The sequence below is a fragment of the Tricharina praecox genome (genome assembly GCF_024521635.1).
Source record: "Tricharina praecox strain CBS 144465 chromosome Unknown BZA05scaffold_10, whole genome shotgun sequence".
Classification (NCBI taxonomy): Eukaryota; Fungi; Ascomycota; class Pezizomycetes; order Pezizales; family Pyronemataceae; genus Tricharina; species Tricharina praecox.
In genome coordinates this window covers 103,500-128,401 of record NW_026250412.1, presented here as the reverse complement: position 1 = coordinate 128,401, position 24,902 = coordinate 103,500, and the positions used below count along the sequence as shown (strand labels likewise).

Here is a 24,902-nt window from a genome sequence, read left to right as displayed (position 1 = left end):
ATAGGGAAGCCGGCGCTACAAATTACCTAACGACATCTCGAATTGTGCACTTTGTGCACCACATCCGCTGTGAATCGACAAGCAGCAGCAGCAGGAACAGCAGCAGCAGCAGCAGCAGCAACAGCAACAACAATGGTTAGTGAGACTGAGGTGGATGTGCCGCCATTCCGCACCGACGAAGCAGATATCCCTCTCCATTACGTCCCAACAACCGACACGAACATGGTGCTTTGGATGCTGCTGCTGCTGGCTGTTGCCTCGAAAGAAAAATCTGCCGTTTGCGTGCAAAAAAAGGAGGGCGTTCTTATAGCTTCGGGCTGTAGCTCCACTTGGCTTTGTCGCTCTGGCTCCCGGATCGTGGTTCTATTAAAGTAGCTCGAAGCAGTCTTTCTCTTCCACCCCCCATTCTCCGTCGCAGCAAAAGTGACCGAAGCTCCTCCTCCTATTTATCAGTGAAAGACCCGGCACCGGTCCCGCAAGAAGTCGTCAAGTTGAGTCGTCAAGTCGTTCGGTTGTCGTTCATCGATACATTCTCTCCCACTTCATCTCCAAGCTCGAGCTTCAAGGCGTCCTTATATATCGAATCCAAACCTACCTCCTCGCAAAAAAGCAATCTTGCCGCTGCTCCCCCACACAATACAATTCCGGTTTCTTACGAACACTCTTCACTAAGGGAGATGGCCGAAGATAACGCTCTGTTCCGCGTTGTAAGTACCACTCGCTGTGCCCAGTGCCATCCACCATACCCAGCCGTTCCATGCGGAATCCCGGCCACTAGCTTCCTTCCTTCGCCTTCCCCCCCCGCCCGGCCCGTCCGTACATATCATACATACATGCATAACTATCGCTCGCCCGTTGAAGTCGGCGTTCATTCACATCTCGAATACCCATCTCTTCGGCGATCAAACGTGCGTGGATTTGCTAATATGCTAATGCCCGAACGCAAATCCGTAGGTGTCTCACGGTACGTCCTAATTCAATCCTGGCTTCCGTTCAGCCCCCACACACACCCACACCCACACACCCACTCCACTCGATTGGCCGTCTTAGGCGTTGCCCGTGCGTAGTGTAGGTAGTGCTGCAGCGATCTGCCACGCAGCATCTTGATTCCGACATTATCTCGACCTGGCGGTTTAGGCCCAATGAGATCCCCCAAAAGCAAATAATTGGGCTCCAGACCAATAGAGGGGGTGGTTCTCCGGGGGAAGGAGACGGGGGAGGGGGGAGGGGGAGGGAGGGAGGGGGTGCGGGCGGGCGAGAGATAACTATCTACATATGGCCAACTGGCTGATTGATTTCGGGAAGGTCGCGGCGGAGCAGGCAACATTCGTGAGACAGCGGACGCGTATAAGGAGTCGGAGTCGGATCTGAAAATCCCCACCCTCAAGAGCGCCGTCTACACGACTGGAAGAGGCGGCACCGGAAACATGGCCATCAACGACCCAAACCACCCCGAGAACGCGCGCATCGCACAGGACGTCGAGGGTGTCCCCCCCGTGCTTTCGAATGACTTCCATGGTGGACGTGGTGTAGGTTTTGGGAATCCTCTTGATTTTCTGTGGTGTTACGGGTGGTGGTGGTGGTGATGCGTGGGAATATTGAACTGATGTTGGTGTGTTGGACATCACAGGGCGCCGGAAATGTCGTCTACCTTGACGACAACGAGTCGGACGCCAACACCATCGTCGAGGAAGCGCCATTCTCTGAGAGCCTCGAGAGCGAGAAAGCGCGGCTGGCAGACGGCGAGGTGAAGCGCGACTACCGGTACATTTCCCCCCCTCCCCACAATATTTCCCCCCGCCACCAAACCACCAAACCACCCACCCCTTCCCACAGCCACTAACACGGGAGTGTGTGTACCTAGGGGCTGGGCGGACCGCGGCAAAGACCTTCTAGTAATGAAGCTCACGGGCCGAGGCAAGAAATCGACATCGTCATGACTCCCTCTGCAGCCACCCTCCTCCCCAGCGTCGTCGTCAACGTCTTCGGTAGAGCAACCGAAACCGTCGTCGACGCCGCAGGTGTCGCAGACTTACGGTGCTACTATATTACATCGGGCTGGGTGGTTGCCGACGGCAAGGGGCGCTTGATTGATTGATTTTTTGGTTGGGATGGGCGGGGGATGCGGGATGCGGAATGGGCGGGGGATGGGCTGGGGATGGGCTGGGGATGGGATGCGGGAGGGGCGTATGACTTTTTAATTGGTGTTTGGATTGGCTGCGATGTTGCCCCTCGAGGGGGGCATGGCCCATGGGGGGTTTCGGGTTCGAGGTTTTGCTCGGGTTGTGCTTTCTGCTTGCGTTTTGTTTTATTTCAGAGTCTTGAATACTTGAATGGGTTTACCTACTTTACTATACTCTGTGCATATACGGCACTCCGTGGAACTCCAGGGTCTCGGGGGTCCCGGAGGCCGTGGTGATAAATATGTGATGGCTGTGGTCTGGAGAAAGTAGACGGTAGACCTAGTGTTCCCGAGTACGGGATGGCGGTGACGGAGGCGGTGACGGAGGTAACAGGCAATGCAACGTGGGATGTTGGCGGAAGCCATAGAAGCCATAGAAGCCATTCCTTCCCCTCCTCGCACTCTCGCGATCTCCCGCGATCTCCCGGGCCGAGAAAAGCGGGACGAGGTAGAAACAAGTACTTATCATACTTATGGAGTAGATTCTGGAACAAGCTAAGTATTGATCCACCCAGTCATAGCCACCCAGGATCGTTCGTGTTTACCGCAGAAGATCTCTCGATATGCAGCCTGTAGGTACCTCGAGTAACGTAGCTGACGAATCGATCCCACCATCTGTCCCGACTCCCGACTCCCGACTCCCGAGCGAACCAACCAGACAACACAGCTCTGTATAGTGCCCACTGCCATAGTCTAATCGGTAGGTATCCACCAATACTGACAACTCTACGCATATGTTCCCCCCTTCTACGACCCCTCTCCAAGCAAATCAGAAATTAGGAAAAGACGTCAGCTTTGCCCGCCCCTCCATCATAATCATCATCATGCAGGACCTCCCAGTAGACTCCCACCCACTGCCCAGGTCCCAGGGGGCCCAATCAGCCCCCGCCCCCGCCCCCGCCCCTGCCCCCGCCGCTGCCGACTGCATCCTCCAGGCTCCAGACTCCAGACTCCAGGATCCAGGCTCTAGCTATCTGACACGTGGATCATGTATGCGATAGGGGAGCTGCCAGTCTGCCAACCTGCCAGGGCTGAGCTGAACGGAGTCGTAGCAACGACGCAGCCCAGCCCGCTCGCCGGAGGCCCCCCCGAGGCCCGGAGATGCCAGTGCGCCCACTGCGCTCACAGCATCAGCAGCGAGAAGACGCGACCTATGATGTATGTATATACATACTCCCACTCTAAAATAGTGGCGGGTGATCGACGGGCCCATCGCATACGTAGTAACAGAGGTATACACGACGGAAGACGGTGCATTTATCCGAGTGGCTGCATCCCCTATCGGGGCCATCGGAGACATCGGAGCCATCGGGGCCATCGCCATTATCTGTCTACGAGTGCCTACCTACGGCAAAGCAAACAGAATCACCTCGCCTCGACTCGACTCGTACAGTGCTACAGCCTACGGTGCAGCGGTGATACTTGGCCTTTGGTGATACGCCCAGCACTGGCCGCTGGGGAGGGCGGTGATAGGCTGGGTGTTTGGATCGCTTCCGAGTACTAATAGTGATAATAGTGATAGTAGTGGTGAGGTAAGAACCCTGCCCTTGAAAGTTGACCTCGTAGGATAGATACTACCTACGTGTTCAATTGAATCGTGAGGCTGATGACGAGCTTCACAGTGCTCACTCGCACGTTGAGTATACTGCCGTAGGTAGTTGTGGCTGAACATTGTGGCAGCTTTGTTGTAGGAATGGAAGTCGGGGTGGGTACAGTCTTGTGGAGATGTTGTAGTACGTCCGAACTCGGAGGCACGGATGGCGGCGTGAGCCTGCCGATGATACAGGCGTGATGTTGCGAAGTGCCACTCGGCTCTTCACGAAGTTCGAATGCACCCGGCGTGGATGTTAGATAAACTTCTGACGCATATCGCACCCAGATTCAGGCTGCACGTGTTATAATACTCTAGAGCGCCTCTTTGGTAATCTAATAATCCCCATACAGGTTAGACCAAGATGTCGTGCTTGACAAGATGGAAAGATATATCGCAACAGGCCCGTGACCTCCGCTCATTCTATCGTACGTACCACATCAAGAATCTGGACTGGGGAATCAAAGCCGCAGCTGTAGGATACCTCCACGATAGGAGGGTTCGGAGTATTGTGTTGGGAATCCAATGTGAAGTCTTTAAACTCGCCGTGGAAGCTGGAGCCGGCTGGATGTGGTGACCTGAACTCAACGGGATCCGGTTCAGCTGGCGTTCGCAATATTTCCGATCACTGCTCATGGATAGCCGAGTCCTCTGGATCTTTAGCTTCTTTTCGTTTCTCCTCGGGGAATTCAATGTTCCCGCTGCAACAAACCTTGAAACTCTGTCAAGCCTTCAAGCCCGCACTTCCGCAGTCCAAGATCCCCCTAACGTGCAGTCCAAGACCCCCCTAACGTGCAGTTCCAACCCTTAACCCTTTACCCTAAGTCACAACGCACAACTCACAACGCACAACCCGCAACAAAACCGCTGCACCGCCCGCTCACCACCACTTTTCTTCCTACAATCACCACCTTCCCTCCAACATCCACTACCACTACCACCTCTATCAACTCCACTAGGAGCACTCCACATCGTCAACAACTCCATAATCAACAACTCCATAATCAAACCATAACTCCATAATCAACAACTCCATAATCAACAACTCCATAATCAACAACTCCATAATCAACAACTCCATAATCAACAACTCCATAATCAACAACTCCATAATCAACAACTCCATAATCAACAACTCCATAATCAACAACTCCATAATCAACAACTCCATAATCAACAACTGCTACATTCACACGGATGTGGGTGACCAGCCACTTGGGGCTTCTTGCCCTTGGGGCCTGCGTGCGCGCAGGGAGTCGACGGAGCCGTTGCCGCTCCGGGCCTTTGGCCCAATAATACACCTTCCTCCATCGAAACATGTTAGTACTCTCATCTTTTACTCCCTATCGTCTGCCACTATTCGCGGGCACTGTCATTATCATCAACCGCGTCGCTGCTGCTGCTGGTGGCGGCAGCATATCACTGTGGTAGTGCGCGCTGTCTGTCGCTGTTGATAGTTGTCGTCATGTGAATGGATGGATGGATGGAAGGCTAACGATACCAGCTGAGCTGTAAAGATGAACCCCACCAATGCCGACAACGACGATACCCACAACGATGACGCGGCCGTCTCAGATAACGACTCAGTCGAGACCATGTCCGATGCGAGCGGTTCGGACGACGTGGAAGAGTAACCTGTGGTCGCGATACTCGGCCATAAATGGTCGGAAGAAATAGAGCAGATGCTCTACCCCGTGCGCTGGGAAGGCTTTGGTCTTGTCGCGGCTACGTGGGTGAAGAGGAGACGCTTCTGACCGAAAAGCAAATTAGTTCGATCGAGAACGAGAACTATACCGAAGAGGAGACCGAGGAAGACGAGAAAGAAGCTACCTATCACTGTGGTAGCGATGCCACTGTGGTAACGATGCCGGTAGCAACTCCGACTACGGCGGAGGCGGGCCAGTGAAGCTGGCGGGATTCCTTGACGATGGAGGATATTGTCAAGAATATGGATGATGGAGATAGAGATGGATAGATAGATAGACAATGTTCAGTTGGTTCTCTACTTCTGATCGGGCTAGAGAGGCCCTCTATATACACATTCTTCTTGTCTAAGACATAATACTCTTACGTAGGAGATACTCAGGTCCTTCGGCTTCTGAGACGAGCACGGTTCATGCCGCGTCATCAGGTGGAGCCATTGGGATCGTGAGTCTTCTAGAGCCTTCCGGGCGTCTAATCTTGACAGATATCAAGATGCTGAAGCAGAGTCTCGACAGCTTGGCATATATGAAGTTCGAAGACGACACCACTGAATGGGTCGATAAGACCGGAATACGTCCGGCGCGGGAGACCCGTCGAGTTCTTCGATTGGGTGAAATGGGACAAGGAGCGACCTGCGGAGCAGGATGCTAAGGGGGCCAGAGAAGCTGACGGAGGAGGAGGCGGAGGCAATAGGCAATACAACATGCGCTGCTGGTGGCAGGCGAAAGCTATTTCTTCCCCTCATCGCACTCCCGCACTCCCGCACTCCCGCTATCTCCCGCGATCTCCCGGGCTGAGAAATGCGGGACGACGTAGGAACCACTTACTTACTTACTTCATAAGTAGGAAGTACTGGAAAAAGCCCAAAATCGATGCAACCAGTCATAGACTCACAGGATCGTTCAGGTTCACCGCAGAAGATATCTCAGTATGTAGGTACCATACATACCTCGAGTAAAGCATTGCAGCTGAGGAATCGATCCCATCATCTGTCGGATGTCCTAACTCCCGACTCCTGAGCGAAACCGGCCGGCCAACACAGCTCTGCAGAGTCCCATACGGTATCAATACCAATACCTATTACTGACAAAACTCTAGGTATGTACACTGGCGACAGCTTTTCCAGTGTGTCAACAGTAAGAGGTAGGTACTACCGTACTAGGTAGGCTGTACGAGTAGGTACCTAAATATGTATTGCGCGTCACTGTCCCCCCCTATCACGAACCCTCTCCAGTCAAATCGGAAACCATCAGAAACCGGGAAAAGACGTCAGTTCTGCCCGCTCCTCCATCATCATCATCATCATCATCATCATCATCACAGGATCTCCCACCTAGGGACCAGGGGAGCCAATCAGTCCCCGCCCCCGCCCCCACCGCCGCAGACTGCATCTTCCAGGCTCCAAGCTCCAGCAATCTGACACGTGGATGCGATAGGGGAGCTGCCAACCTTCCATCCTGCCAGGGCCGAGCTGCCAGAGTCGAGTTGAGGAGAGGTGATTCTGTTTGCTTTGCCGTAGATACTGGCGATGTTCCCGATGGCCCCGATGGATGGGGGATGCAGCTAGTGGCCACTCGGATAAATGCACCGTCTTCCGTCGTGTAGATATGTCCTTAACCACCTATGACATATGTATATACCGTAAGCGATGGGCACGTCGATCACCCGCCGCTATTTTAAAGTGTGAGTAGGCTGTTGATGCTGTTGATGCAGTGGGTGCAGTGGGCGCAGTAGCATCTCCGCGCCTTCGGTGGGGCCTCCGGCGAGCGGACTGGGCTGGGATGCATCGTGACTCGTTGCTATGTACGGTGCAGTGGTGATACCTGGCCTTCGGTGATACGCTCAGCACTGGCCAGGCCGCTGGCAAGCGCGGTGATAGGCTACCGGTGTTTGGATCGCTTCAAAGTACTAGTTAATAGTGATGATATGTAGTGGTGAGGTAAGAACCCTGCGCTTGACCTCATAGGGTACTACTCTACATGTTCAATCGTGGTCCATGAGGCTGATGACGAGGTTCACAGCGCTCACTCGGACGTTGACCGTAGCGCCGTAGGTATGTAGCTGTGGCTGAATATTGTGGCGGCTTTGTTGTAGGAATGGAAATCGGGATTGTTGCAGTACTGCAGAGGTGTTGTAGTACGCCTGAACTCGGTAGAATGGACGGTGGAACTGGCACGCCGACTGCAGCGATGATATGGGCGAGTGATCGACTATATTGCGGATTGATACCATTTCTAACACATATCCCACCTGGATTCTGCTTGGACGTCATCTAATGCAGTAAAGAATCTCCCGAGTAATCTAAAAATCCCCACTTAGATTGGATCAAGATGTCCCACCCGACCAGATGGAAAGAAGTATCAATAGGCCGGTGACCTCCGCTCACCTATCATACGTACCGCATAAGAAATCGGGCTTGAGGCACTAAACTGCAGCTTTAGGCATACGCCCTGGATTTGAGGGCTCGGGTGTGATATTGGAAATCCATTTTGGAGCCGGCTAGGTGTAGGTGACCGAAACTCGGCGGTGTCCGGTTCATCTGCGGTTTTCAATGTTTGCGATCACTGCTAATGGATAGCCGAATCGTCTGGATCCCTACTTCTTTCTTTCCGTTGCTCCTTGAGGCTTGCGGCATTCAACGTTCCCGCTGCAAAGAAGCTTGGCATTCTGCTGAGCACGTGAGCCCGCACGCCCGCAGTCCAAGATCCCACAAATGTGCGGTCTCAACCCTCAACCCCAAGTCACAACCCATAACTCACAACCCACAACCCGCAACAAAGCCGCTGCACAGCCCGCTCACCACCACTTCTCTTCCTACAATCACCACCTTCCCTCCAACAACCATTAACACAACCACCTCTATCAACTCCACTAGGAGCACTCTACATCGTCAGCAACTCCTATATCAACAATTGCTATGTCCACCATGATACACTCGAGGCTTCTTGCCCCCGGGGCCTGTGTGCGCGTAGAGAGTCGAAGGAGCCGTTGCAGCTCCGGGCCTTTGGCCCAATAAGACACCTTCCTCCATGGAAACATGTTGGTACTCCCATCTTTGCTTCCCTATCGTCCACCACTATTTGCGCGCACTGCCAGTATCATCATCCACGTCGCTGCTGCTAGTAGCGGCAGCATATCGCCGCGATGTCTGTCGCTGTTGATATTTGCCAATCTGTGAGTGGATGGATAGATGGAAGGCTAACGATACCAGCTTGTAAAGATGAACCCAACCATTGCCGACAACGATGATGCCGACAACGATGACGACAACGCCGCCGTCGTCAGCGGTGGAGACTTATTCATCGAGACTACGGTTCCGGACGATTATCGATCTCCTGATGGCTCCGTACCCCCGTTCAATGTTCGTTTTCTGGTATCCTCATCGGTTCTCTGGGCGGCCTCGCGAGTCTTCAATTGCATGTTCGGCCCCGATTCTTCCTACCAAGAAAGGATCGATCTATGGCAGTCATGGATCACGGGACGTGGAGGTCCGTCAGTAGTGGTGCTTGACGACGATCGCGATGGCCTCGAATACGTTTTTAATGCGCTCCATTTCCGATATGGACTACTTCGAAATCCCAGTGTGCCGCTGATGGCAGCCGTCTCCGATAACGACTCAGTCGAGACCATGTCCGATGGGAGCGGTTCGGACGACGTGGGAGAGTACCCTGTGGTCGCGATACTCGGGCACAAATGGTCGGACGAAATAGAGCAGATGCTCTACCCCGTGCGCTGGGAAGACTTTGGTCTTGTCGCGGCTACGTGGGTGAGGATTCCGACCCGGAGGAGACCCGGAGGAGACGCTTCTGACCGAGGAGCAAATTCGTTCGATCGAAAACTAGACCGAAAGGAGACCGAGGAAGACGAGGGAGACGTTACCTTTCACTGTGGTAGCGATGCCGGTAACAACTCCGACTACGGCGGAGGAGGGCCAGAGAAGCTGGCGGAGGAGGATGTTGAAATAATTGAGCAGATGTTGGCTGTTCTTTGTGAGGAGGATTTCGTGTACTAGTAGTGATAGTCTATACTGAAGAGTTGTTTCTACTAATTACTCCTGGCTGTGTAATGAACGTGCCTGGCAAATAAACGTTTCTTAGCCAGATTTATCCCGACCTATGGTTGGTCGGTCTGGATATATCCCGACCAGTCCCAACTATACCAAAAAATGGTCTGGACTGGTCTATGTACAACACTGCATCACGGGAATCCCTTTGAAGCCTGGGGAGTGTGGGAATCTGATACGATTAGCACCACGAGTCCGTAGCTCCGTGAGCCCGTCCTTCAGTCAACTTACGGGAATTCTCGGGGTGAGGGAGGTTGTTTTCTTATCCGTCTCTCCGAGATGAAAGAAGGAAGACCCTCCTTTGGGGCGAGATGACCGGCCCGAAGAAGAAGAATCTCTGGAATGGTATCAGCATGAGCCGTGCAACCGGCACCTCTCTGCCGCGTACTCCAGAGCACCACGGCCTTTGCAAAGCATCTCCGCCGCCGATAGGTCAGAACAGGGAAAACAGAGTAACAGGAGAAGCTACACGGTGGTATACCTTTTATATGCTTGAGAGTTCATAGATATATTGTGTACCCAGCTAGCTACTCCATCCAGCATCCCAATCACCGATTGGTACACATAGTTATATGCCCCTAGCAACTCTTCACGCAGCTCTTCGCCCAGCTCTTCGCCTAACACTTCGTCTAACACTTCGCCTAACACTTCGCCTAAGTCTAACTCTTACGCTATGTGCCTCGAGAATCTCCTTCTGCTCATGGATAGGTTGTCTCAAATCTTGATCTTTCATTTCCTCCATAACTATCTGCGGTGATATATCACCCATTTAAAGGTATTTCTTCGATAGGTAAAATACACTCGTAATAACCATCTTCGACTCTGTATGCCAGGAATGCGATTTAGTTAGTGCAGTTCGGAGGGCTATAGGTATTGCGAAGCGGCAGCTCCATCAACCAGTCGCTAAGCGCGTATCCTGCACACCCGCTTATTTCTTACGATTCGAGAATCAAGATGCACCGCCGTAAAGGGGGGTGATGAGCGTGCAGGGAAGGAAGGCTTGAGCCTCGCGCCTGATAGGTGACTGGACATATTCATCTCATCCGCGCTCGGCGACACTCATGGCAAAGACCGCACGCAGCGAGGTGGAAGTGTGCCGTTGTCAGGCCCGCAGCCCGCTCCGGATCTCTATTGCTCGGTAGCTGCGGAAACACGGTTATCATGATCTTATCTTTAGTGCTGATTCTATCGTCGATAGAGGTGAATTTTAACTCAATTCAGGTGCGGGGTATATCGAGGGGTGGAGAGCGGTGTCTCGTCGTCTCCGATGGATTGTTCCCTTCATCCGCTGATACCGCTCAAGCGTTTCACACCTGGACCCTCCTTCCGCCGGCTCGATCCGTGCGATCCCGCGCCGCTGACAATGTCGATTATGCACTCCGATGGCACCATCCAGCTGAACGTCGTTTACGGCTGTGGACACTGCCGCACAGTGATCGTCGAGTCCTCCGGAGTTGACCTGCCAGCTCTGCGGCGGCGTCCGTGTAGGTACTGTGTCAAGAGCAGGACTCTGCTGGGTGCTTGGGCGTTTGTCAAGTGGCGGTCGGCGAAGTGGAAGCTGGGATGGAAGAAGGGTGAAATCGGAGTCGTGGTGGAGACTGAGGGTGGAAAGGATGCCGATCGGTAGGTGTGTGTTGTACCCGTGTCGAGTATCTTCGCACGGGTTCGGTGGTTGGTTGGTATTAGGGCGAACCGGCGTCACATTTGGACAGCACATTCAAAGAACGTCGGTCATCTTGAACTTTCCTTTATCCTCCCCCTACTGCAAGACACACCCACACCTCAACATACAACATACAACAAACTTCGCGCCATCACCTCAAAATGACGGATCCAACGGATCCCCACCTCGCCGAACGCCCCCGACTCCGGTTAGCACTGACAACATCAAAAGTGGAAATGGAGCGCTCAACCGTACACCTAAGAACTATGTCCTTCCAGGGCTCTACTTACCATTCCACGCCCAGTAAGACCCCCTACTTCCTATCGCCGAGTACTTAACCGCTAAAATTATATAGCCGTCAAGTACAGCTGCGGCTGCACCCGCGAAGCCGACTCACCCGCCGACGACATTCGCAACCGCATCGAGCACCCGTGCATCCACTGCTTCATCCTCAGCCAAGCCTCGCGGTGGGTGAGGCTGCAGGCCTGGGCGTGGAAGAGGTACAACCGGCTCCACAGCCGCTCGCCGATCAGGTACCGGATGCGCAAGCAGCCGGCTAGTATGGAAGGGGAGGTGGAAGCTTCGGGCTGGTTTTGAGCACCATGTGTGTGGGGGTACCATCTAGCCGTGATCATTTCGCACATAGAGTGGCTCATAAAAGGGCGTTTTGACGTTTCTGGTGCTGTTGGCAGCTGTACTGTAAAGAGTACCATAGCAAGATGAAATTGCGACACGATGTGATGCGATTCCTTCGAGCAAGCAAGCAGAAAGAGAGAATAGCCCTTCACGCAACTATAGCCACGGGAGCCTCCTCCGCGGAATAGCTGCCCTTCAACGCAATCGTGAACTTAAACTTCGGACCATTCCCCGAAGACAGCAACAATAGCCCAAACCCGGGCGCGAACGTAGGTTAGATAACCTTAACGTCCTCAAAAGCCCCATGGGTGACGCCCATATCTCCGAGCGTTCCTGCTTCTTCCCTGCAGGAACAGTCGCGAAATTCCATGCGGTCCTTCGGGAAACGAAACGTCCGTCTACTTCAAGTCTATGATATCAGCGTGTCCAACTGCCAAACCGACGGATACGCTGGTGCGTGTTTCATTCCATGCCTCCCTGCCGGCGTACTGGAGGTGAGTTATCGAAAGCTTTCCTACTTCAACGTACAGGGCATAGACATAGTCGAGCACTTTTGCCGAGGGCTGCACGCAAGGTCCCTCACTAGCGAGTGATTCTTTGTGAAGTTTACGGTGTAGTGCGGCATCTTGATTCTTGAAGGGTTGCTTTGGTTGGTACTATTAGGGTAGCGATACTCGCTAGGTATACCGGCAGCTACTGTCAGCTACGGTATGTAGGGGTGGAATGCAGCAGTGACAAGAAAAAGTAAATAACATTTCCACCTCTGTGGGTTACAGCCTACCGGTATTCCCGATCTCTCCCAGCCGTTCTTGCAACCTCACCCGCCGTCCAGCGTTTATAGCCCAGCTCCTTCATCAGTTCAACTCGACCCACCCCCTTGGACACATAACCCCCCTCAGCACCCCACCATGCTCTCCCCCACCCCTCCCCCGCTTACCACGGCTACCAGTTTATATGTCAAAAAACACGCTCCAAACTGCGAATTCCGCCGCGGGCCTCCTATACAAATGCGATCACTACACCGCCTCGTTCTGTCTCCTCCCGCTTAGCGAGCGCTATTACACGCACCAGCGCTGCCCAAACTGCAGGATCGAACATCCGTCTGCGTGGTCGAGGGAGTGGTGGATGGAGCGCCTGAAGTCGCTGCTTCTTGCGTCCCGCCTGTGGAATCTTGTGGATACCGGCGGCAAAGAGGTGCGGGATGGGACTGGCGCGTGGTAGGCAAGCGGGTGAGAACCTGCGATGAGTTGGAGGGAAACCGGTGGGATGATGGAAGAGGCTGTTCATGTGGAAGGCGCTTTCCATGTGGAAAAGGCTATATATTCGGATGGTCCTCCAATTCATACGCCGCAATGGATGGCTAGAATGGATCGATGGGCTGTGTAGGGAATCTAGGGATGTCTACTCCCAGGATATAACCGGAGGCACATGTGCCGATTTCCCCCTGCCAATACACACCCAGATTCTGTCTTCAAGGTCCCAGATATGTATTTGGTAGTTGGTTGGATTCAAGTCGCGCTCTTCAATGCAGATATCTTCACTACTGGATCACAGCGAGAGAAAGCTGTAGTTCATCAAAATGCAGCCATTCACTCCAGTGATGTCGAAGGTCCGCTCGTCTAAAATAGCCCCGTAGATCATCCGGAAAGCGCGGATAGTCTCCTCTAGTGCCATTGGTGCCATCCAAAATAACCTAAACTCAACCGCCACGACGGCTTGTAGTCTCGCTTATTAGTCCAGCTCGTCGTCGTGTAATCATCCGTTTCTCGGTTCCCCACAGTTTGAACTCTGAATCCAAAACTCACATCCGCTTTCTAGCCTTCAGGGTTGGCATAAAGATCGAATGCTCATCCGTCGTCCTGTGCGTTTCGGAGGGGAAATTACCTCGGTATAGTGCGTAGGCGAGGCGGGATGGTCGTGAAAGTGCCATCTTCAGAGTATATGACGGGTATCCGGCTTCCTGCTGCTCCACAAAATCGTCATAGCACCACCGGAAGGGAGGTTTCCCACAGCCTCATCGAATAGGGAATCCGAGGTGGTCAAACCGATGCTCGATGAAATTCCTTGGTTTGGACCTCATGGCTCCTCCTCCTCATTAGCATGCCACATAAGAGGTATGTAAGTGGCAGGATCATGACGGAGAACGCCCTGCTGCGCAAGTTGAACTGCGTCTCCCGGCTGCTCCACGAAACCGCCGATCAGTCTTGACTGGGTAGCTGTTGGCATGAGTTTGCCATCGCTCCGGCTCGTTTCGGAATCCATCAAATCCGCAGCAGAGCCGTTATTATAGCCGTTGTAGGGATTTCAGCGGATCCCTGGGGAATGGCCTATACCCGGTACGCTGATCATGGTTAGGAGCAGAGGATTTTCGTCTAGTGGGCAGTTATATATGAGTAACTACCATGCTGGTCGCGACCCTAAAGCGACACTACTAATTTTCGTTTCCGGGTACATGGTCCCTGCACTCCTGGACAAGTCACGCTACGCTGAAGATCACAGCTGCGGACGAGACGTGATACACCATCGGTATCCCATGTGAGTAAACGATACGAAGACAGCTTATATCGCGCCAACCGTCCGTGTCTCGCTACTGGATGGCACGATCGCCCGGCCGTAACGCCACCGTCGGCTGCCGGTTCGACCAGTCCTCCCAGACGCATGGTGTCGAGCGGTGGGGCGGTGCATATGCGAGGCGTTCTCCACTGTTGAATAATCGAACAGGCCCTGCAGACGGTGCAATGGGTCTCCCGATGAAGCCGTGGGACGACTGCACAGCCACACGGCTGCAGCACCGGTCCAATCACCAGGGGCCCGGATACACGTGTGACGACGGTTAGCCTTGCGCGTCGTTTGATGCATTCGCTTGACCGGCGGATATCTATTATCTACTACGAAGAACAAACGAGACTATGCTATGTATAGCGCGACCGGTCCTCTTGACATCTGAGGATTCGCTCCGTAATATAAAAATCGCCATATTTCTCCGGTTCTTGGGAGCTACGGATCAGTATTATCGACTCGCAAATAAATAGCCATGGCATCTGAATCCACAGGTCCACAGTTGCCGAGACCTCCTCAGGCCCGCGCCAACGGCCATCCACGATTAAGCAACGCCAGCTCTGGGACATACGTCTCTACCGCATCCAATAGCGACACTTCATCGACACAGCGTGGGTATGAAATTCCCACCGAAGAACAAGTCCTACAGCACTACCGACTTCTTGCTGCTTTTGAAAAGCTCCGTCTCGCCATCAGCAACACTCCCGGACTTTTCGGCCTCGGCTCACCGCCGGGTATTGGGCAGCACGATATCAACCGAATTGCCGAGAAGCGATGGCAGGTTTATGTGACCCGCGCGGTAGAGAGGTTTACCGTTTGGTGGCAGAAGGTGCTGCCGAGAACGTTCGGGGGAATGCCGATGGACGAGCTTTCGAAGGATAATTTGATGGAACGACTGGCAATGTGGAGGTCGTCACCAAATGACAAACCCAAGACTAAGGCAGCGAGGGTAGATTTTGGAGTCCAGGGTTTGCCGCCACTTGGTAATCATCCTACAGCGACCGTCCGGGGGTGCGTGAGCTGATCGATGCAGATGTGATTATGATTTGGCACACGTATATGCTGAACGCCCTGGTTTTCCTTGAAGACTGTCACCAAACCGGAAGACTGGACCTCTGGCTCTCCGGTCTGCCACTGGATGCCATTGTAAGTGCTTGGTTCTGTATTTCATCTTGAATTTTCTCCTTTGACTGACCCCCCTAGTGCAATTCCATCGACCAAAATTTCGACTTCACGATGGACCCTGTAGCGGAAGTGGCATGGACCAAATCATCAAGACTTCCTGTTGATAATCTCGACATGCCTGACCGGAAGGACGTCACTTGTCCCACTTGTGGAACAGTCACGGCTACGCCTTGGACGGTAGTCCAAAAGATCACTGAGCCGGCAGCTCCATCCACGCCTGCAATGAAAAGCAATGGCTGGGCCGATCACGGCTTCGAGTTACGTTGTACCAATGACGGCTGTCAAGATATCTTGACCTACGAATCACTTTCGAGCGGCCGGTTTATCTCTGCCCTTCGTCGTGCCGAAGCCACGGGCGTAATGCTTCCCGTCTCGTTATTCGCCAGAATGGGAAAACTGGAGCCTGATATCTCGCAATATCATGCAAAGTCCCCTAATCACTGGCCCCATGAACTCTTCTCGAAGCTCCTGCCCAAGTTCGACAAGGCAATGGCAACCCAGCCTCTAGTCGGTATGGAAGACATCTGGAAGTTCACCGTACTCAACGCTCGGGAGACGGCTATCTCCAAGCCCAACCCTGACCGCCAATTCTTTCTGGAACAGATGATGACGCACTTCCACCTAAACCCCTCGCCCTTCGGCATCGACCTGGTATCCGCCGTGACACGGCAGGGGATCTTCAACCGACAGGTCGTAGCATTCGACTGGTCCACCACTAACACCACTAATCCGGACCGCTTAAAATTCGCCTTCAGGAAATACCAGCGTTTCTTTACGCTCTGGAAGAAGTACGCGTTTCTTGCGCGGAATCCGCTCGTGCCGACGCTGGATATGGACCTGGTGTGGAGCACGCACCTCCTCCGGCCGGAGGGATATTTCAAGCACACCATGGCGACGACCAAGCGGTTCGTCAACCACGGCGAGCGGCGGTGCGAATGGGAGCACAACACGGCCTTCATCCGGACATGCCAGGTGTACTGGAGCAATTTCAGGGAGTTGTACGACTGCTGTGCGTCTCCCGGCATCATCCCCACTCCATGCACACGTTGAGCTGACAGTGATCGCGACTCCAGGCGGATGTTGGTACTGCGAGGGCGTGCGCGCCACCCACCTCCCCACGTTCAGCACCTTCATAATCCGCAAAGAGACCCTGCGGACCCTCCTCCCCGAGCCCGGCGATCCGGCGACGCACATCTCGGCCTGCAACGCGGTCTTTGCGGACATCGCCGACACCGCCGCCGCCGCAAGCCTGCGCGACCGTTTTGAGCAGCTACTCTATCATCACCGCCGCGCAACCGAGGTGCGCGCGAAGTACGGAGCTCCGAAGTTCGTCGCCGACGCTGGGTATCCAACAACTATCAGCCAGGCGACTGGGAGCAGCGTGGATTCGCTGTGCCCGGAGAACTTCGCGGTCGATCCGACGGTCAGGATGATGTGGAGTACACTGGAGATCAGGAAGAGCGGGAAGGGAGGGAGCGGAAAGGGAAGCAGCAGCAATGGTAGGTGGGGCGACGCAGTGAGTGATTCCCGAGATTCGGCGTATTGGGCTGGGGGGGATATGGGCAGCGGGAGCAGTGGAGATGGTGGCAGTAGCGGCGGCAGCAGCAGCGGCGGATGTGGAGGTGGTGGTGGAGGGGGAGGGGGAGGAGGCGACTAGCTTAGGATATCGCGGAGAGGAGAGCAATAGACATTTCCAGCGCAGTTGCACAATGATACATATTCACTTGAGTTTCCTACGGTTCAGGCCCTCTCCAGGGTATGTATCTTGCTATCTGTCCGCAAATTCCGGGCAGGCACTTGCACGATGAGCAGTGTGTAATCCTGGATTTTTCGGGGTACGGGAAAATTCACGGGCATGGAAATTTCATGAGCACATAATCACGGCGAAGAGTCTTCCAGTTATGATCCCAAAGTAATTTTTATTCGTTCAAATCGAACCATGCTGTCAAGAAACAGAGAAAGGTGCGTCATTTCTCGCGATGATTCTAGCAACATAGAATCAAAGCTTAGTGTCTGCTGGTATTTACCTTCTCAACGTTTCGCGAGGCACATCGGTACGGCGCTCGTCTCCTCCGTCGGCTTCCTTGATGTGGGGTTTATCGGTGTGTCCTTCAACCTTCTTGAGTTTGTCCTTCTTGTAACGTCCTTCTTCAGTCTCCTTGAGATCGGCCTTCTCGGTCTGCTGACGGATGATGTTCTCGAGGTTAACGATGGCCATGCCAAGACCATCAATAAAACCTTTGTGGTAGCCGTGCTGGTAGGCTCCTTGGTATACTCGACCGGAGCGGAAGCCGAGATTGAAGGCGTTTTCACCAATAGCCCTGCTGGGGTTGGTATCGAGAATTTGATGGTCACTCATGGAAAAACTCGAAAGGATATTAGGGCTGACGTTGGTCGGGTTATCGCTCGAGGCAGCAGCGACTGGAGTGGCCGTCTTCTGGTAGTATTCCAATCTTGAGGTAAGATCCACAAGAGTCGAAGTCAACAGTGAGTGCCCGTCAGTCGTCGTCTTGTCACTGGCCTTGCCAGTCTTCTTGCTGTTGGCTTTGCCGTTCGCATTATCGATCGGGTTCATCTGCGCCTCGTCGGGTCGCGATGCGTGCCACGAAGCTCCCAATGCCGACACCGGAAGTGCCGAGTACTTGTGATGCTTCCTCGGCAGCTTGACTTGGTCGTCGATGTTCGATGGCCTGCCGCAAGTCGCAGCCACAGAACACGAGCGAACCATCTCGGGGATGTCAGATGACATCTGGTATGGTCGGCTTAAATCAGCTTTCCGTGAGGAAGATCGCGGAGAGCTTGAAGATACCTTAGGTATTCTGGGTGGGGGTATTGTGGGTGGGGGAGAGGAGTGTTTGAAGGTAAAGTAAGGAGTAGCAGTGGAGATGAGAGTTGTTTGTAGAAAAGAGTGGAGATGAGAGTTGTTTGTAGCAAAGACGGTTGTGGATGTGGTTAGAAAAGGTGATGCTCTCGACGACGATAGTGGGCTTGCGTTCGCTAGCGGCTTCGCATTTGTGGCGCGTGACTTGGTATCTGTGGCGTGTGGGTGTGATGGCGAAATGCTGCAGTGGCGTAGTGTGGGAGCGGCGTAGTGGCGTAGTGGCTCAGCATGCATCTCAAGTGTCACAATCACCGTCAACGATAAAAAAAAAGTACAGAGTAGACAGCTTCAGTTCATTGATATTAGATGCAGTCCTCGAAGTCCAGTGTCCACACATCACCAACCAAGCCCTCAATCCACTGTCCGCTCTATCCCTTTATCGCCGCCGCCTTGACTACCAACCGCTCGGCCCATCACCTCCGGTCGGTCCGTCATTCATTAACAGAGTACAAATTTCGATTGTTGATTTTCGTGTTGCCTGTCCGCCGACTTTTTACCGCCGCCCTATGGCCCTCGGAGAATCGCGAACGTCTTTTCAATATCGATTTTCAATTTGGTGCACCCGATGGATGGTGCTTTTTTTGTCGCCTTCGCGGTAAAGTAAAGGCTCCCTGGGAATGTCGAATATTCATTGATTTACAAGTCATGTCTGGATTTTCGTCGTTTATCCGCCGAATTTGTTTTTTTGTCGCCTCTGCCGTGAGGTGAAGGCTCCCTAATGGTCGATCTGGTGGTCTCCGTCAACCCGATTGGTTTTATCGGGGCCAAATTCCGTTTCCGTTGTTGCTGCTGTTGTGGTTGCTGCCGCCTCGAGTTGCGTGGTTTGTTGAACCGGTGCACCCGATGGTACTTTTTTTGTCGCCTTTGCCGCGGGTAAAGGCTCCCTGGGACAGTCTCCGCTTTCCGATTTTTTACCGGTGACGAATACCGCGATTGTTGTTGATGCGTTGTTGTTGTTGATGATGATGCTGTTGCTGTTGCTGAAAAGTGCTGACGCCTTTCCACTGTCTCGATTTTCGTCCTATAGGTATCCGCCGATTGTTTTTTTGTCGCCCCGTGAAGGGCTCCCATGGGGACTCGGGCTCCACCAGCTGCCCGGGCAGTCATGCAGTGTCGTCCGGAGGCCATTTCGATTCGGTCGCTCGCGCTCGCACCGTTGGGGACGGGTTGTCGTATGTCGTGCCGGCGGCCCGAAGACGTTCGAATCGAAGAAGAATTCGCTCGTACCATGCGGCGTGGTTACACCGGACTCTCGCGAGTGGGGAGGAAAGAGGGAGGAAGGAGACTGAGGAAGAAGGGCGGGTGGGGTTTTGTGGGTGGTGGCTGACGTGGCATCGGCCGGCCCAGTGGCCTTCCTTCTTCGGCTCGCCGGTCGGTGGGGACGCGGGGTGTATGCTCTGCCAAGTATTTGTGAAGACCGTGGCTAATGGTACAGGAGCGTGGTGTTTGTGGACTCTGGAGCTGCAGTATGCGGTATGCGGCGTTCGAGCACCAGTTAGAGAGCTCCTATAGCTGCGGGGCAATGGGGAGGGCGGTGGCTGGATTGTTGCTATGCGTGGGGAAGGATTAGTGGCTGGATATCATATTCCGTACGTTTTCTTCCCATCACACGAGTAATAACTATAACTCCATTCCCAGCCTTGTCCCATCTCCATCCATTGCGTATATACCCACTCCCCCGTGAGTTATCGCATCGAAACTTATTACCGTCGTATAATGGTGCCCCTCCAGCTCATAGATCTCCAGACAAAATCGCCTCCATGTATCTATAGTGTCGTTGATGTCAGCCATGTAGAGTAGCTACGTTCTTCGGAAATGATGGAATTACCTTCGGTCGCGAATAGCAGCTTTACCCAAGATTGTGCCCATTGTGTCCACGGCGCTTCTGATACTCTTGATCTGCTCGTCAAGCGGAATTGAAAGCTGCTCTCTCTCATATTCGGCGGCAGCCAGCAACGCCGGTTCCGCCATACGATCCCTTAGATTCTTCAGACTCTCCTCGACGTACTGGAGCTGCGCCAATGTCCGCGTGACCAGTGCTACCGCCTCCGAGTGATACCCACTCAATCCACGCAGAAGGTGCCTGTTCTCTTCCGTCACCACTTTGTGGTCCGACAGGAACTTCACTAGCCAGTCCCAGGCTCCTTGGTACTCATCCGCGTCATCGATGACCATTGATTCGCGCTGAGCGGCTTCGAAGATGACAAGCAGCTTTTTTTCCATGTCGTTGAGCCCTTCTACAGCCATCACGGTGTTCACGAGTAGCCTTGCGATGGAGCTCCCGATCGCGTCGGAGGATCGGATGAACATATCCGATATTGCCTGTTCAGCGGCTGCAAGGTCGTGGCTCGGGAGAGGTTTGAAGGGAGACACGAGTAGACGGTACATGTCGGAGTAGGGTTCGGCGGCGATGCGTTCGGCTTGCAGATGTTCCAGCTGACGGACCACCTGCACATCCAAGTCACTGATGTCGTGGAGCAAGCTGATGGACGTGTGGGAGAAGCGGGCTATCTCCTTCGAGCTGTCTCTTGCGGCGTCGGCAAAGTCGGCGAGACGATTCGATAGGTCTTCCCTATATTCAGAATAAGCTCGATTAACCGGAAAGACCTAACGTGGGTTGGATGGGGAGGGGGGACAGACCTGCCACCCAGCCTCGACATCTTGACCAATGTATGGAGCTGGCGCACCGCTATCTCGCTTTGCTTCAGCTTGTGTGAGGTAACGATTCCGCCAACGCTGTTCTCCATCATACTACAAAGCCGCACCTGCATATTCGTGAGCGCTGGGAAATCGGCGACTGATGGCTCAACGATCAGTGTGTGGCCGTGGGAGAAAACGCATTCCCACTTCAGCTCAGCTGCGATCGCCAGGAGTAGGAATCCCAACGCGAAAATGATTCGGCTCCGTGACCATCGAGTAGTCGCGCGCCGAGTACCCTCCGCGAGCCCAGTAACCTCCACGGGCCCATTGCCTGCCACCGGCGGTGCAGCGGGCGGTTCCGTGCGTGTAGTGCTTTGAGGACGCCTACGCTGGCGAGTAGGCGTGGGAGGGGGGCTCATGGTTCGCGGTGTCAGGATGCCGTTTTCGCTGTCATAGCCGTGGTCATAACTGTACTCGCTTCTGGTGGGAGTGGAATAGCCGGAGGAGCTGGCGATGGACTCTGGAGGCGTGGAGATATTTTGTCGCGTCATGATAGCTTGTTGTGGACGGGACAAGATTCAAGAGAGGGGGTGGTGTCCGTGATAGAGTTGGCCGCCGGGTTGCGGGGTGGGCGCGTGTAAGCTCCCGCATACATTACGTGGCTGACAGTTCCGGTTGCAGGAACCAATTGAGTACTAGGACTTCGTGTAACTTGAGGAATCTCCCACTCAAGCTATCTGCCATGCCGATCTTGTTGCCATTTGGCCGGAAAGTTGAAAATATTGAAGGCCACAAAAGGCCTCAACTCCACTGCACCAACATAATGAACGGGAGTTAGTACGGTATCGGGGGATTCGCAGGAATCTCGGAAGCGAGTTACGGTAATCTACAACCTTAACTACGGTCAACGCAGGGAAACAGGCCCGGAGTCGGTGTTGGTGGCGAAATATGTCTTCACGAACCACTAATGGGGAAAGCTGCAAGGGATACGAGCAAATTCATCTTCTCAGCTGAATATTCTTATTTATTTTGTCACAGGCATCATGTTTTGTCGGTTGGAATTTTGACTCCTTCAAGATTTTTCCTTTTGTGGAGCCGGCGGGGATGTGTCACTTCCGGAGGACGGAGCGGCTGGCCGTTGGCGGCCGGCGGGAATTGGCGGGAGGCTGGAGCTGGGAAGCGTGTCCGCAGTAGCAGTGGCGGTGCGGGAGTGATGGGAAATCCTTCACATGGAGTGCTACGAAGTAAGAAGAAGAGCACTTGCACTCCAGGCGGCGGTATCACCGCTGACGCAGCATCTGAAGGCGGTGACAGTGCGTAGAATCGAGTGACATCATCCGCCACGGAATGGTGGCTTCGCCCGAGTTATCACTAATGATGCGAATGAAGGCTTTCATGATGTTTCGGTCGGTCACACATTTCGAAGAGGTGGCCTTAGAAGCGACATTCATAGGACAAGCAAAATCAGTATTCATGGTATACGCCTTGAGGCTCGTATCTCTTGGGAGATCTATCAACAACTTCTTGTAGATAGGCTTCGCCTTCGCTTATGTCCGACTGTCTTCCAACAAGCAATTTTGTCCTCACCCGTTCACCAACTCTATCTAAACTAGCACCAAAGCTAAGCTCACAATGCCTGCAAACGCCACCGCAGGCACAAGCGCTCCCGCACCCACAGCCCTCGCCCCCACACTCGTCGGCTTCGCCCCGCCATCCTCAACAGTGGTTGATTTTCCAGCAGCACTAGCAGACTCCGACTCTTGCGTCTTTGGCGCGTCAACATCTCCCACCAGCAAGTTCTGGAAGACCTCGAGGGCCGCCATGTGTTCGCTGACACCACCCTCCGCAATTCCATACGGAGAGTCATCGTACTCCCCGATGATCCAGCTGAGTCCGCAGGTGTCTCCTCCGGGTTTTCCAGTGCACGACCTTGCAGCGCCGAGAGCCGAGGCCCGCAGCCGCTCGGTGATGTAGTCGCGCGTGAAAGGTGCGAGCTGGTAGGTTGCGCCGAGGAAGCGCGACATCAATGCTTTGAAGAAGCGCTGGTCGGTGTTGCAGGTGGGGGAGCGCGTGAAGGGCGCCGGTGACTCACACGCGGACTCCCGCATGATGTTGTCGGTGCCGTCGTTTTGATTGAAGAACGCCTCGTCCGTCGCGTTGAGGAGGGAGCTGGTTTCGAGTTGCCATTTTGTCGTCTGGGAGGTGTCGTTGGCCGAGGACTGGGGTGGGTATTAGTCAGGAGGAGTGAGGCAGGGAAGAGGAGGGACAAACATAGTAGTCGTAGAGATTTGCGGCGCCGGCTATATAGGCTCCGGCTGTGTGAGTCCACCGAACTTTAGACGGATCACCGCACATGTCGTCACTATCATGCAGGCCATCGTAAACTTCGTACTCGGGGCCGATGAGCTTGACCGCCCTAGCCCAGTTGTAGGCCTTCTCGCTCCACTCCACATACGTTTCATTCCCGGTGTACCGGGCCAGTCTCGCCGCCAGCTGGAAGAATAGTCCGTTCGCAGCTGAGTTCTTGTAATCGTATCCTTCGCTCGAGTTGAACACCAGCCACCTGAGGCCACCACTGCAGTTGCCCTCGTCCCACCGTGCCGCCTGGCGATCGAACACGGTCTTTGCGAGAGTGATCCATTGCGGTTTGTCGGCGGGAGGATCCGGGAACCCGCGTTCTGCTGCGGAAAGGGCGGCAATTGCCCAGGTTGCTTGGTCGTCGTTGGCGATGCCCAGCGTTTGGTTCGCGGGCTGAAAGTCGTTATTTTCGCCCACCTGGTGAAGGATGCCTTCGGTGACGATGGAGTTGTAGCTATCGTCGCCGGTTATCGCCCAGTAATCGATCCATGCCTGGTGATGTTGATTAGCGGAGTGGCGGAGGACTCGGGGAGAGAAGCCACGCGCACCCCCATCGCTGCACCGCCTTCCCACCAATAGTATCCCTTATCATTGCGCCCATCCGCTGTTTGGATCACACCAAAGTCGCCGGGAATGAACCAGGTTTCGTTCCGCGGGTAGAGTGCGGCCAGCTTCTTTGCCGCTGTAGCCGCAGCTTCCTTGATCGATTGCTTATCGTCGACGTTGAGAGAGATTGCGGAGGCTGCCTGTGCCACGGCAAGGAGTGAGATGAACGAATGTAGCTTCATTATGTTGGTAACGAATGTTGAAAACCGAATGTTGGTTGCGCTGCAGTGCAATTTCTGGGGATTCGGAGGCGTTAAATACTACATATGCCTAGCACTTGACTCGGGTATAAAAAGGAGTGGAACGGGACAAGTGTTCTGCAGGTGACAATTCCAACAGAAAGGAGGCAAAATTAAAGAATTAGAGTCATACTTAAACCCAGTCACCAGGTACCGTACTTGAGTATGCTCAAAAAGGAAATCGAACACCTCCTCCGCAAGGGTTGTGACCAATTAGCGCAGAGCCACTAATAAACCCAGGCACAATCATCGTATCGACAGACGCCCTGTCGGGATTCAGCTGGACCACAGGGTTCAATAGTGACGGTTGTGGTGCGGAGTCATCCGTTCCGCGTGCAGGCGGGAATTAGAGGTACGGAAGATCCGATACCCAGCGGATGGGAGCCTTATCTACAATATCGGTAATAGGGGTTCTCGAGGTTTGGCGGCAAGCGTATCTATCTTGGCAACGCACTTGGCGGATTCGTTGGTAACTATTGGAACAGGCTGGATGATGGCCTTAGCAAGGTTTAGCCTTGCTGAGGAATCGCGCGGTGATTCTCAATTTATCACCCACCATCACGGATTCACGACCGTGACCGATTTTCTTACCTCA

General features: G+C 53.9%; 6 protein-coding genes across 6 annotated transcripts; 3 read left to right on the top strand and 3 right to left on the bottom strand.

Moving 5' to 3' along the window:
- Nucleotides 1-677: 677 nt before the first annotated feature.
- On the top strand, nucleotides 678-1,940 carry BZA05DRAFT_418134 (uncharacterized protein; the record flags this gene model as incomplete). The annotated part of the gene is made up of 5 exons (XM_051485500.1): nucleotides 678-707; nucleotides 955-964; nucleotides 1,306-1,529; nucleotides 1,631-1,764; nucleotides 1,865-1,940. The coding sequence occupies 5 exons, from the start codon at nucleotides 678-680 to the stop codon at nucleotides 1,938-1,940; spliced, it is 474 nt and encodes a 157-aa protein (XP_051339912.1).
- A 6,291-nt stretch (nucleotides 1,941-8,231) lies between these two features.
- Nucleotides 8,232-9,571, top strand: BZA05DRAFT_395624 (uncharacterized protein). Its single transcript, XM_051483456.1, has 2 exons — nucleotides 8,232-8,516; nucleotides 8,689-9,571. The coding sequence occupies exon 2, from the start codon at nucleotides 8,698-8,700 to the stop codon at nucleotides 9,487-9,489; it is 792 nt and encodes a 263-aa protein (XP_051339911.1). The 5' UTR covers nucleotides 8,232-8,516; nucleotides 8,689-8,697; the 3' UTR covers nucleotides 9,490-9,571.
- Nucleotides 9,572-14,553: 4,982 nt separating this feature from the next.
- On the top strand, nucleotides 14,554-17,279 carry BZA05DRAFT_352302 (uncharacterized protein). Its single transcript, XM_051481314.1, has 4 exons — nucleotides 14,554-15,381; nucleotides 15,432-15,544; nucleotides 15,602-16,592; nucleotides 16,657-17,279. Exons 1-4 carry the CDS (start codon nucleotides 14,874-14,876, stop codon nucleotides 17,238-17,240), a joined length of 2,196 nt encoding a protein of 731 aa, XP_051339910.1. The 5' UTR covers nucleotides 14,554-14,873; the 3' UTR covers nucleotides 17,241-17,279.
- A 210-nt stretch (nucleotides 17,280-17,489) lies between these two features.
- On the bottom strand, nucleotides 17,490-18,561 carry BZA05DRAFT_395616 (uncharacterized protein). The gene is made up of 2 exons (XM_051483455.1): nucleotides 18,393-18,561; nucleotides 17,490-18,332 (listed from the first exon to the last, which is right to left on the bottom strand). Exon 2 carries the CDS (start codon nucleotides 18,330-18,332, stop codon nucleotides 17,607-17,609), a length of 726 nt encoding a protein of 241 aa, XP_051339909.1. The 5' UTR covers nucleotides 18,393-18,561; the 3' UTR covers nucleotides 17,490-17,606.
- A 1,154-nt stretch (nucleotides 18,562-19,715) lies between these two features.
- Nucleotides 19,716-21,655, bottom strand: BZA05DRAFT_435740 (uncharacterized protein; the record flags this gene model as incomplete). Its single annotated transcript, XM_051486379.1, has 4 exons — nucleotides 19,716-20,230; nucleotides 20,293-21,036; nucleotides 21,105-21,435; nucleotides 21,493-21,655. The coding sequence occupies 4 exons, from the start codon at nucleotides 21,653-21,655 to the stop codon at nucleotides 20,197-20,199; spliced, it is 1,272 nt and encodes a 423-aa protein (XP_051339908.1). The 3' UTR covers nucleotides 19,716-20,196.
- An 879-nt stretch (nucleotides 21,656-22,534) lies between these two features.
- BZA05DRAFT_395612 (glycoside hydrolase) lies at nucleotides 22,535-24,673 on the bottom strand. The gene is made up of 3 exons (XM_051483454.1): nucleotides 24,011-24,673; nucleotides 23,376-23,954; nucleotides 22,535-23,323 (listed from the first exon to the last, which is right to left on the bottom strand). The coding sequence occupies exons 1-3, from the start codon at nucleotides 24,248-24,250 to the stop codon at nucleotides 22,709-22,711; spliced, it is 1,434 nt and encodes a 477-aa protein (XP_051339907.1). The 5' UTR covers nucleotides 24,251-24,673; the 3' UTR covers nucleotides 22,535-22,708.
- Nucleotides 24,674-24,902: the final 229 nt, after the last annotated feature.

Excerpts from the sequence above, each read along its gene's own strand:
- BZA05DRAFT_395624 (XM_051483456.1), top strand. The coding sequence starts at position 8,698 with ATGAACCCAACCATTGCCGACAACGATGATGCCGACAACGATGACGAC.
- BZA05DRAFT_352302 (XM_051481314.1), top strand. The coding sequence starts at position 14,874 with ATGGCATCTGAATCCACAGGTCCACAGTTGCCGAGACCTCCTCAGGCC. Across the intron at positions 15,545-15,601 it reads GTCTGCCACTGGATGCCATT|TGCAATTCCATCGACCAAAA; the intron begins GTAAGTGCTTGG and ends TGACCCCCCTAG. Across the intron at positions 16,593-16,656 it reads CAGGGAGTTGTACGACTGCT|GCGGATGTTGGTACTGCGAG; the intron begins GTGCGTCTCCCG and ends TCGCGACTCCAG.
- BZA05DRAFT_395616 (XM_051483455.1), bottom strand. The coding sequence starts at position 18,332 with ATGTCATCTGACATCCCCGAGATGGTTCGCTCGTGTTCTGTGGCTGCG.
- BZA05DRAFT_395612 (XM_051483454.1), bottom strand. The coding sequence starts at position 24,250 with ATGAAGCTACATTCGTTCATCTCACTCCTTGCCGTGGCACAGGCAGCC. Across the intron at positions 23,955-24,010 it reads AAGGCGGTGCAGCGATGGGG|GCATGGATCGATTACTGGGC; the intron begins GTGCGCGTGGCT and ends CAACATCACCAG. Across the intron at positions 23,324-23,375 it reads CAAATCTCTACGACTACTAT|TCCTCGGCCAACGACACCTC; the intron begins GTTTGTCCCTCC and ends TACCCACCCCAG.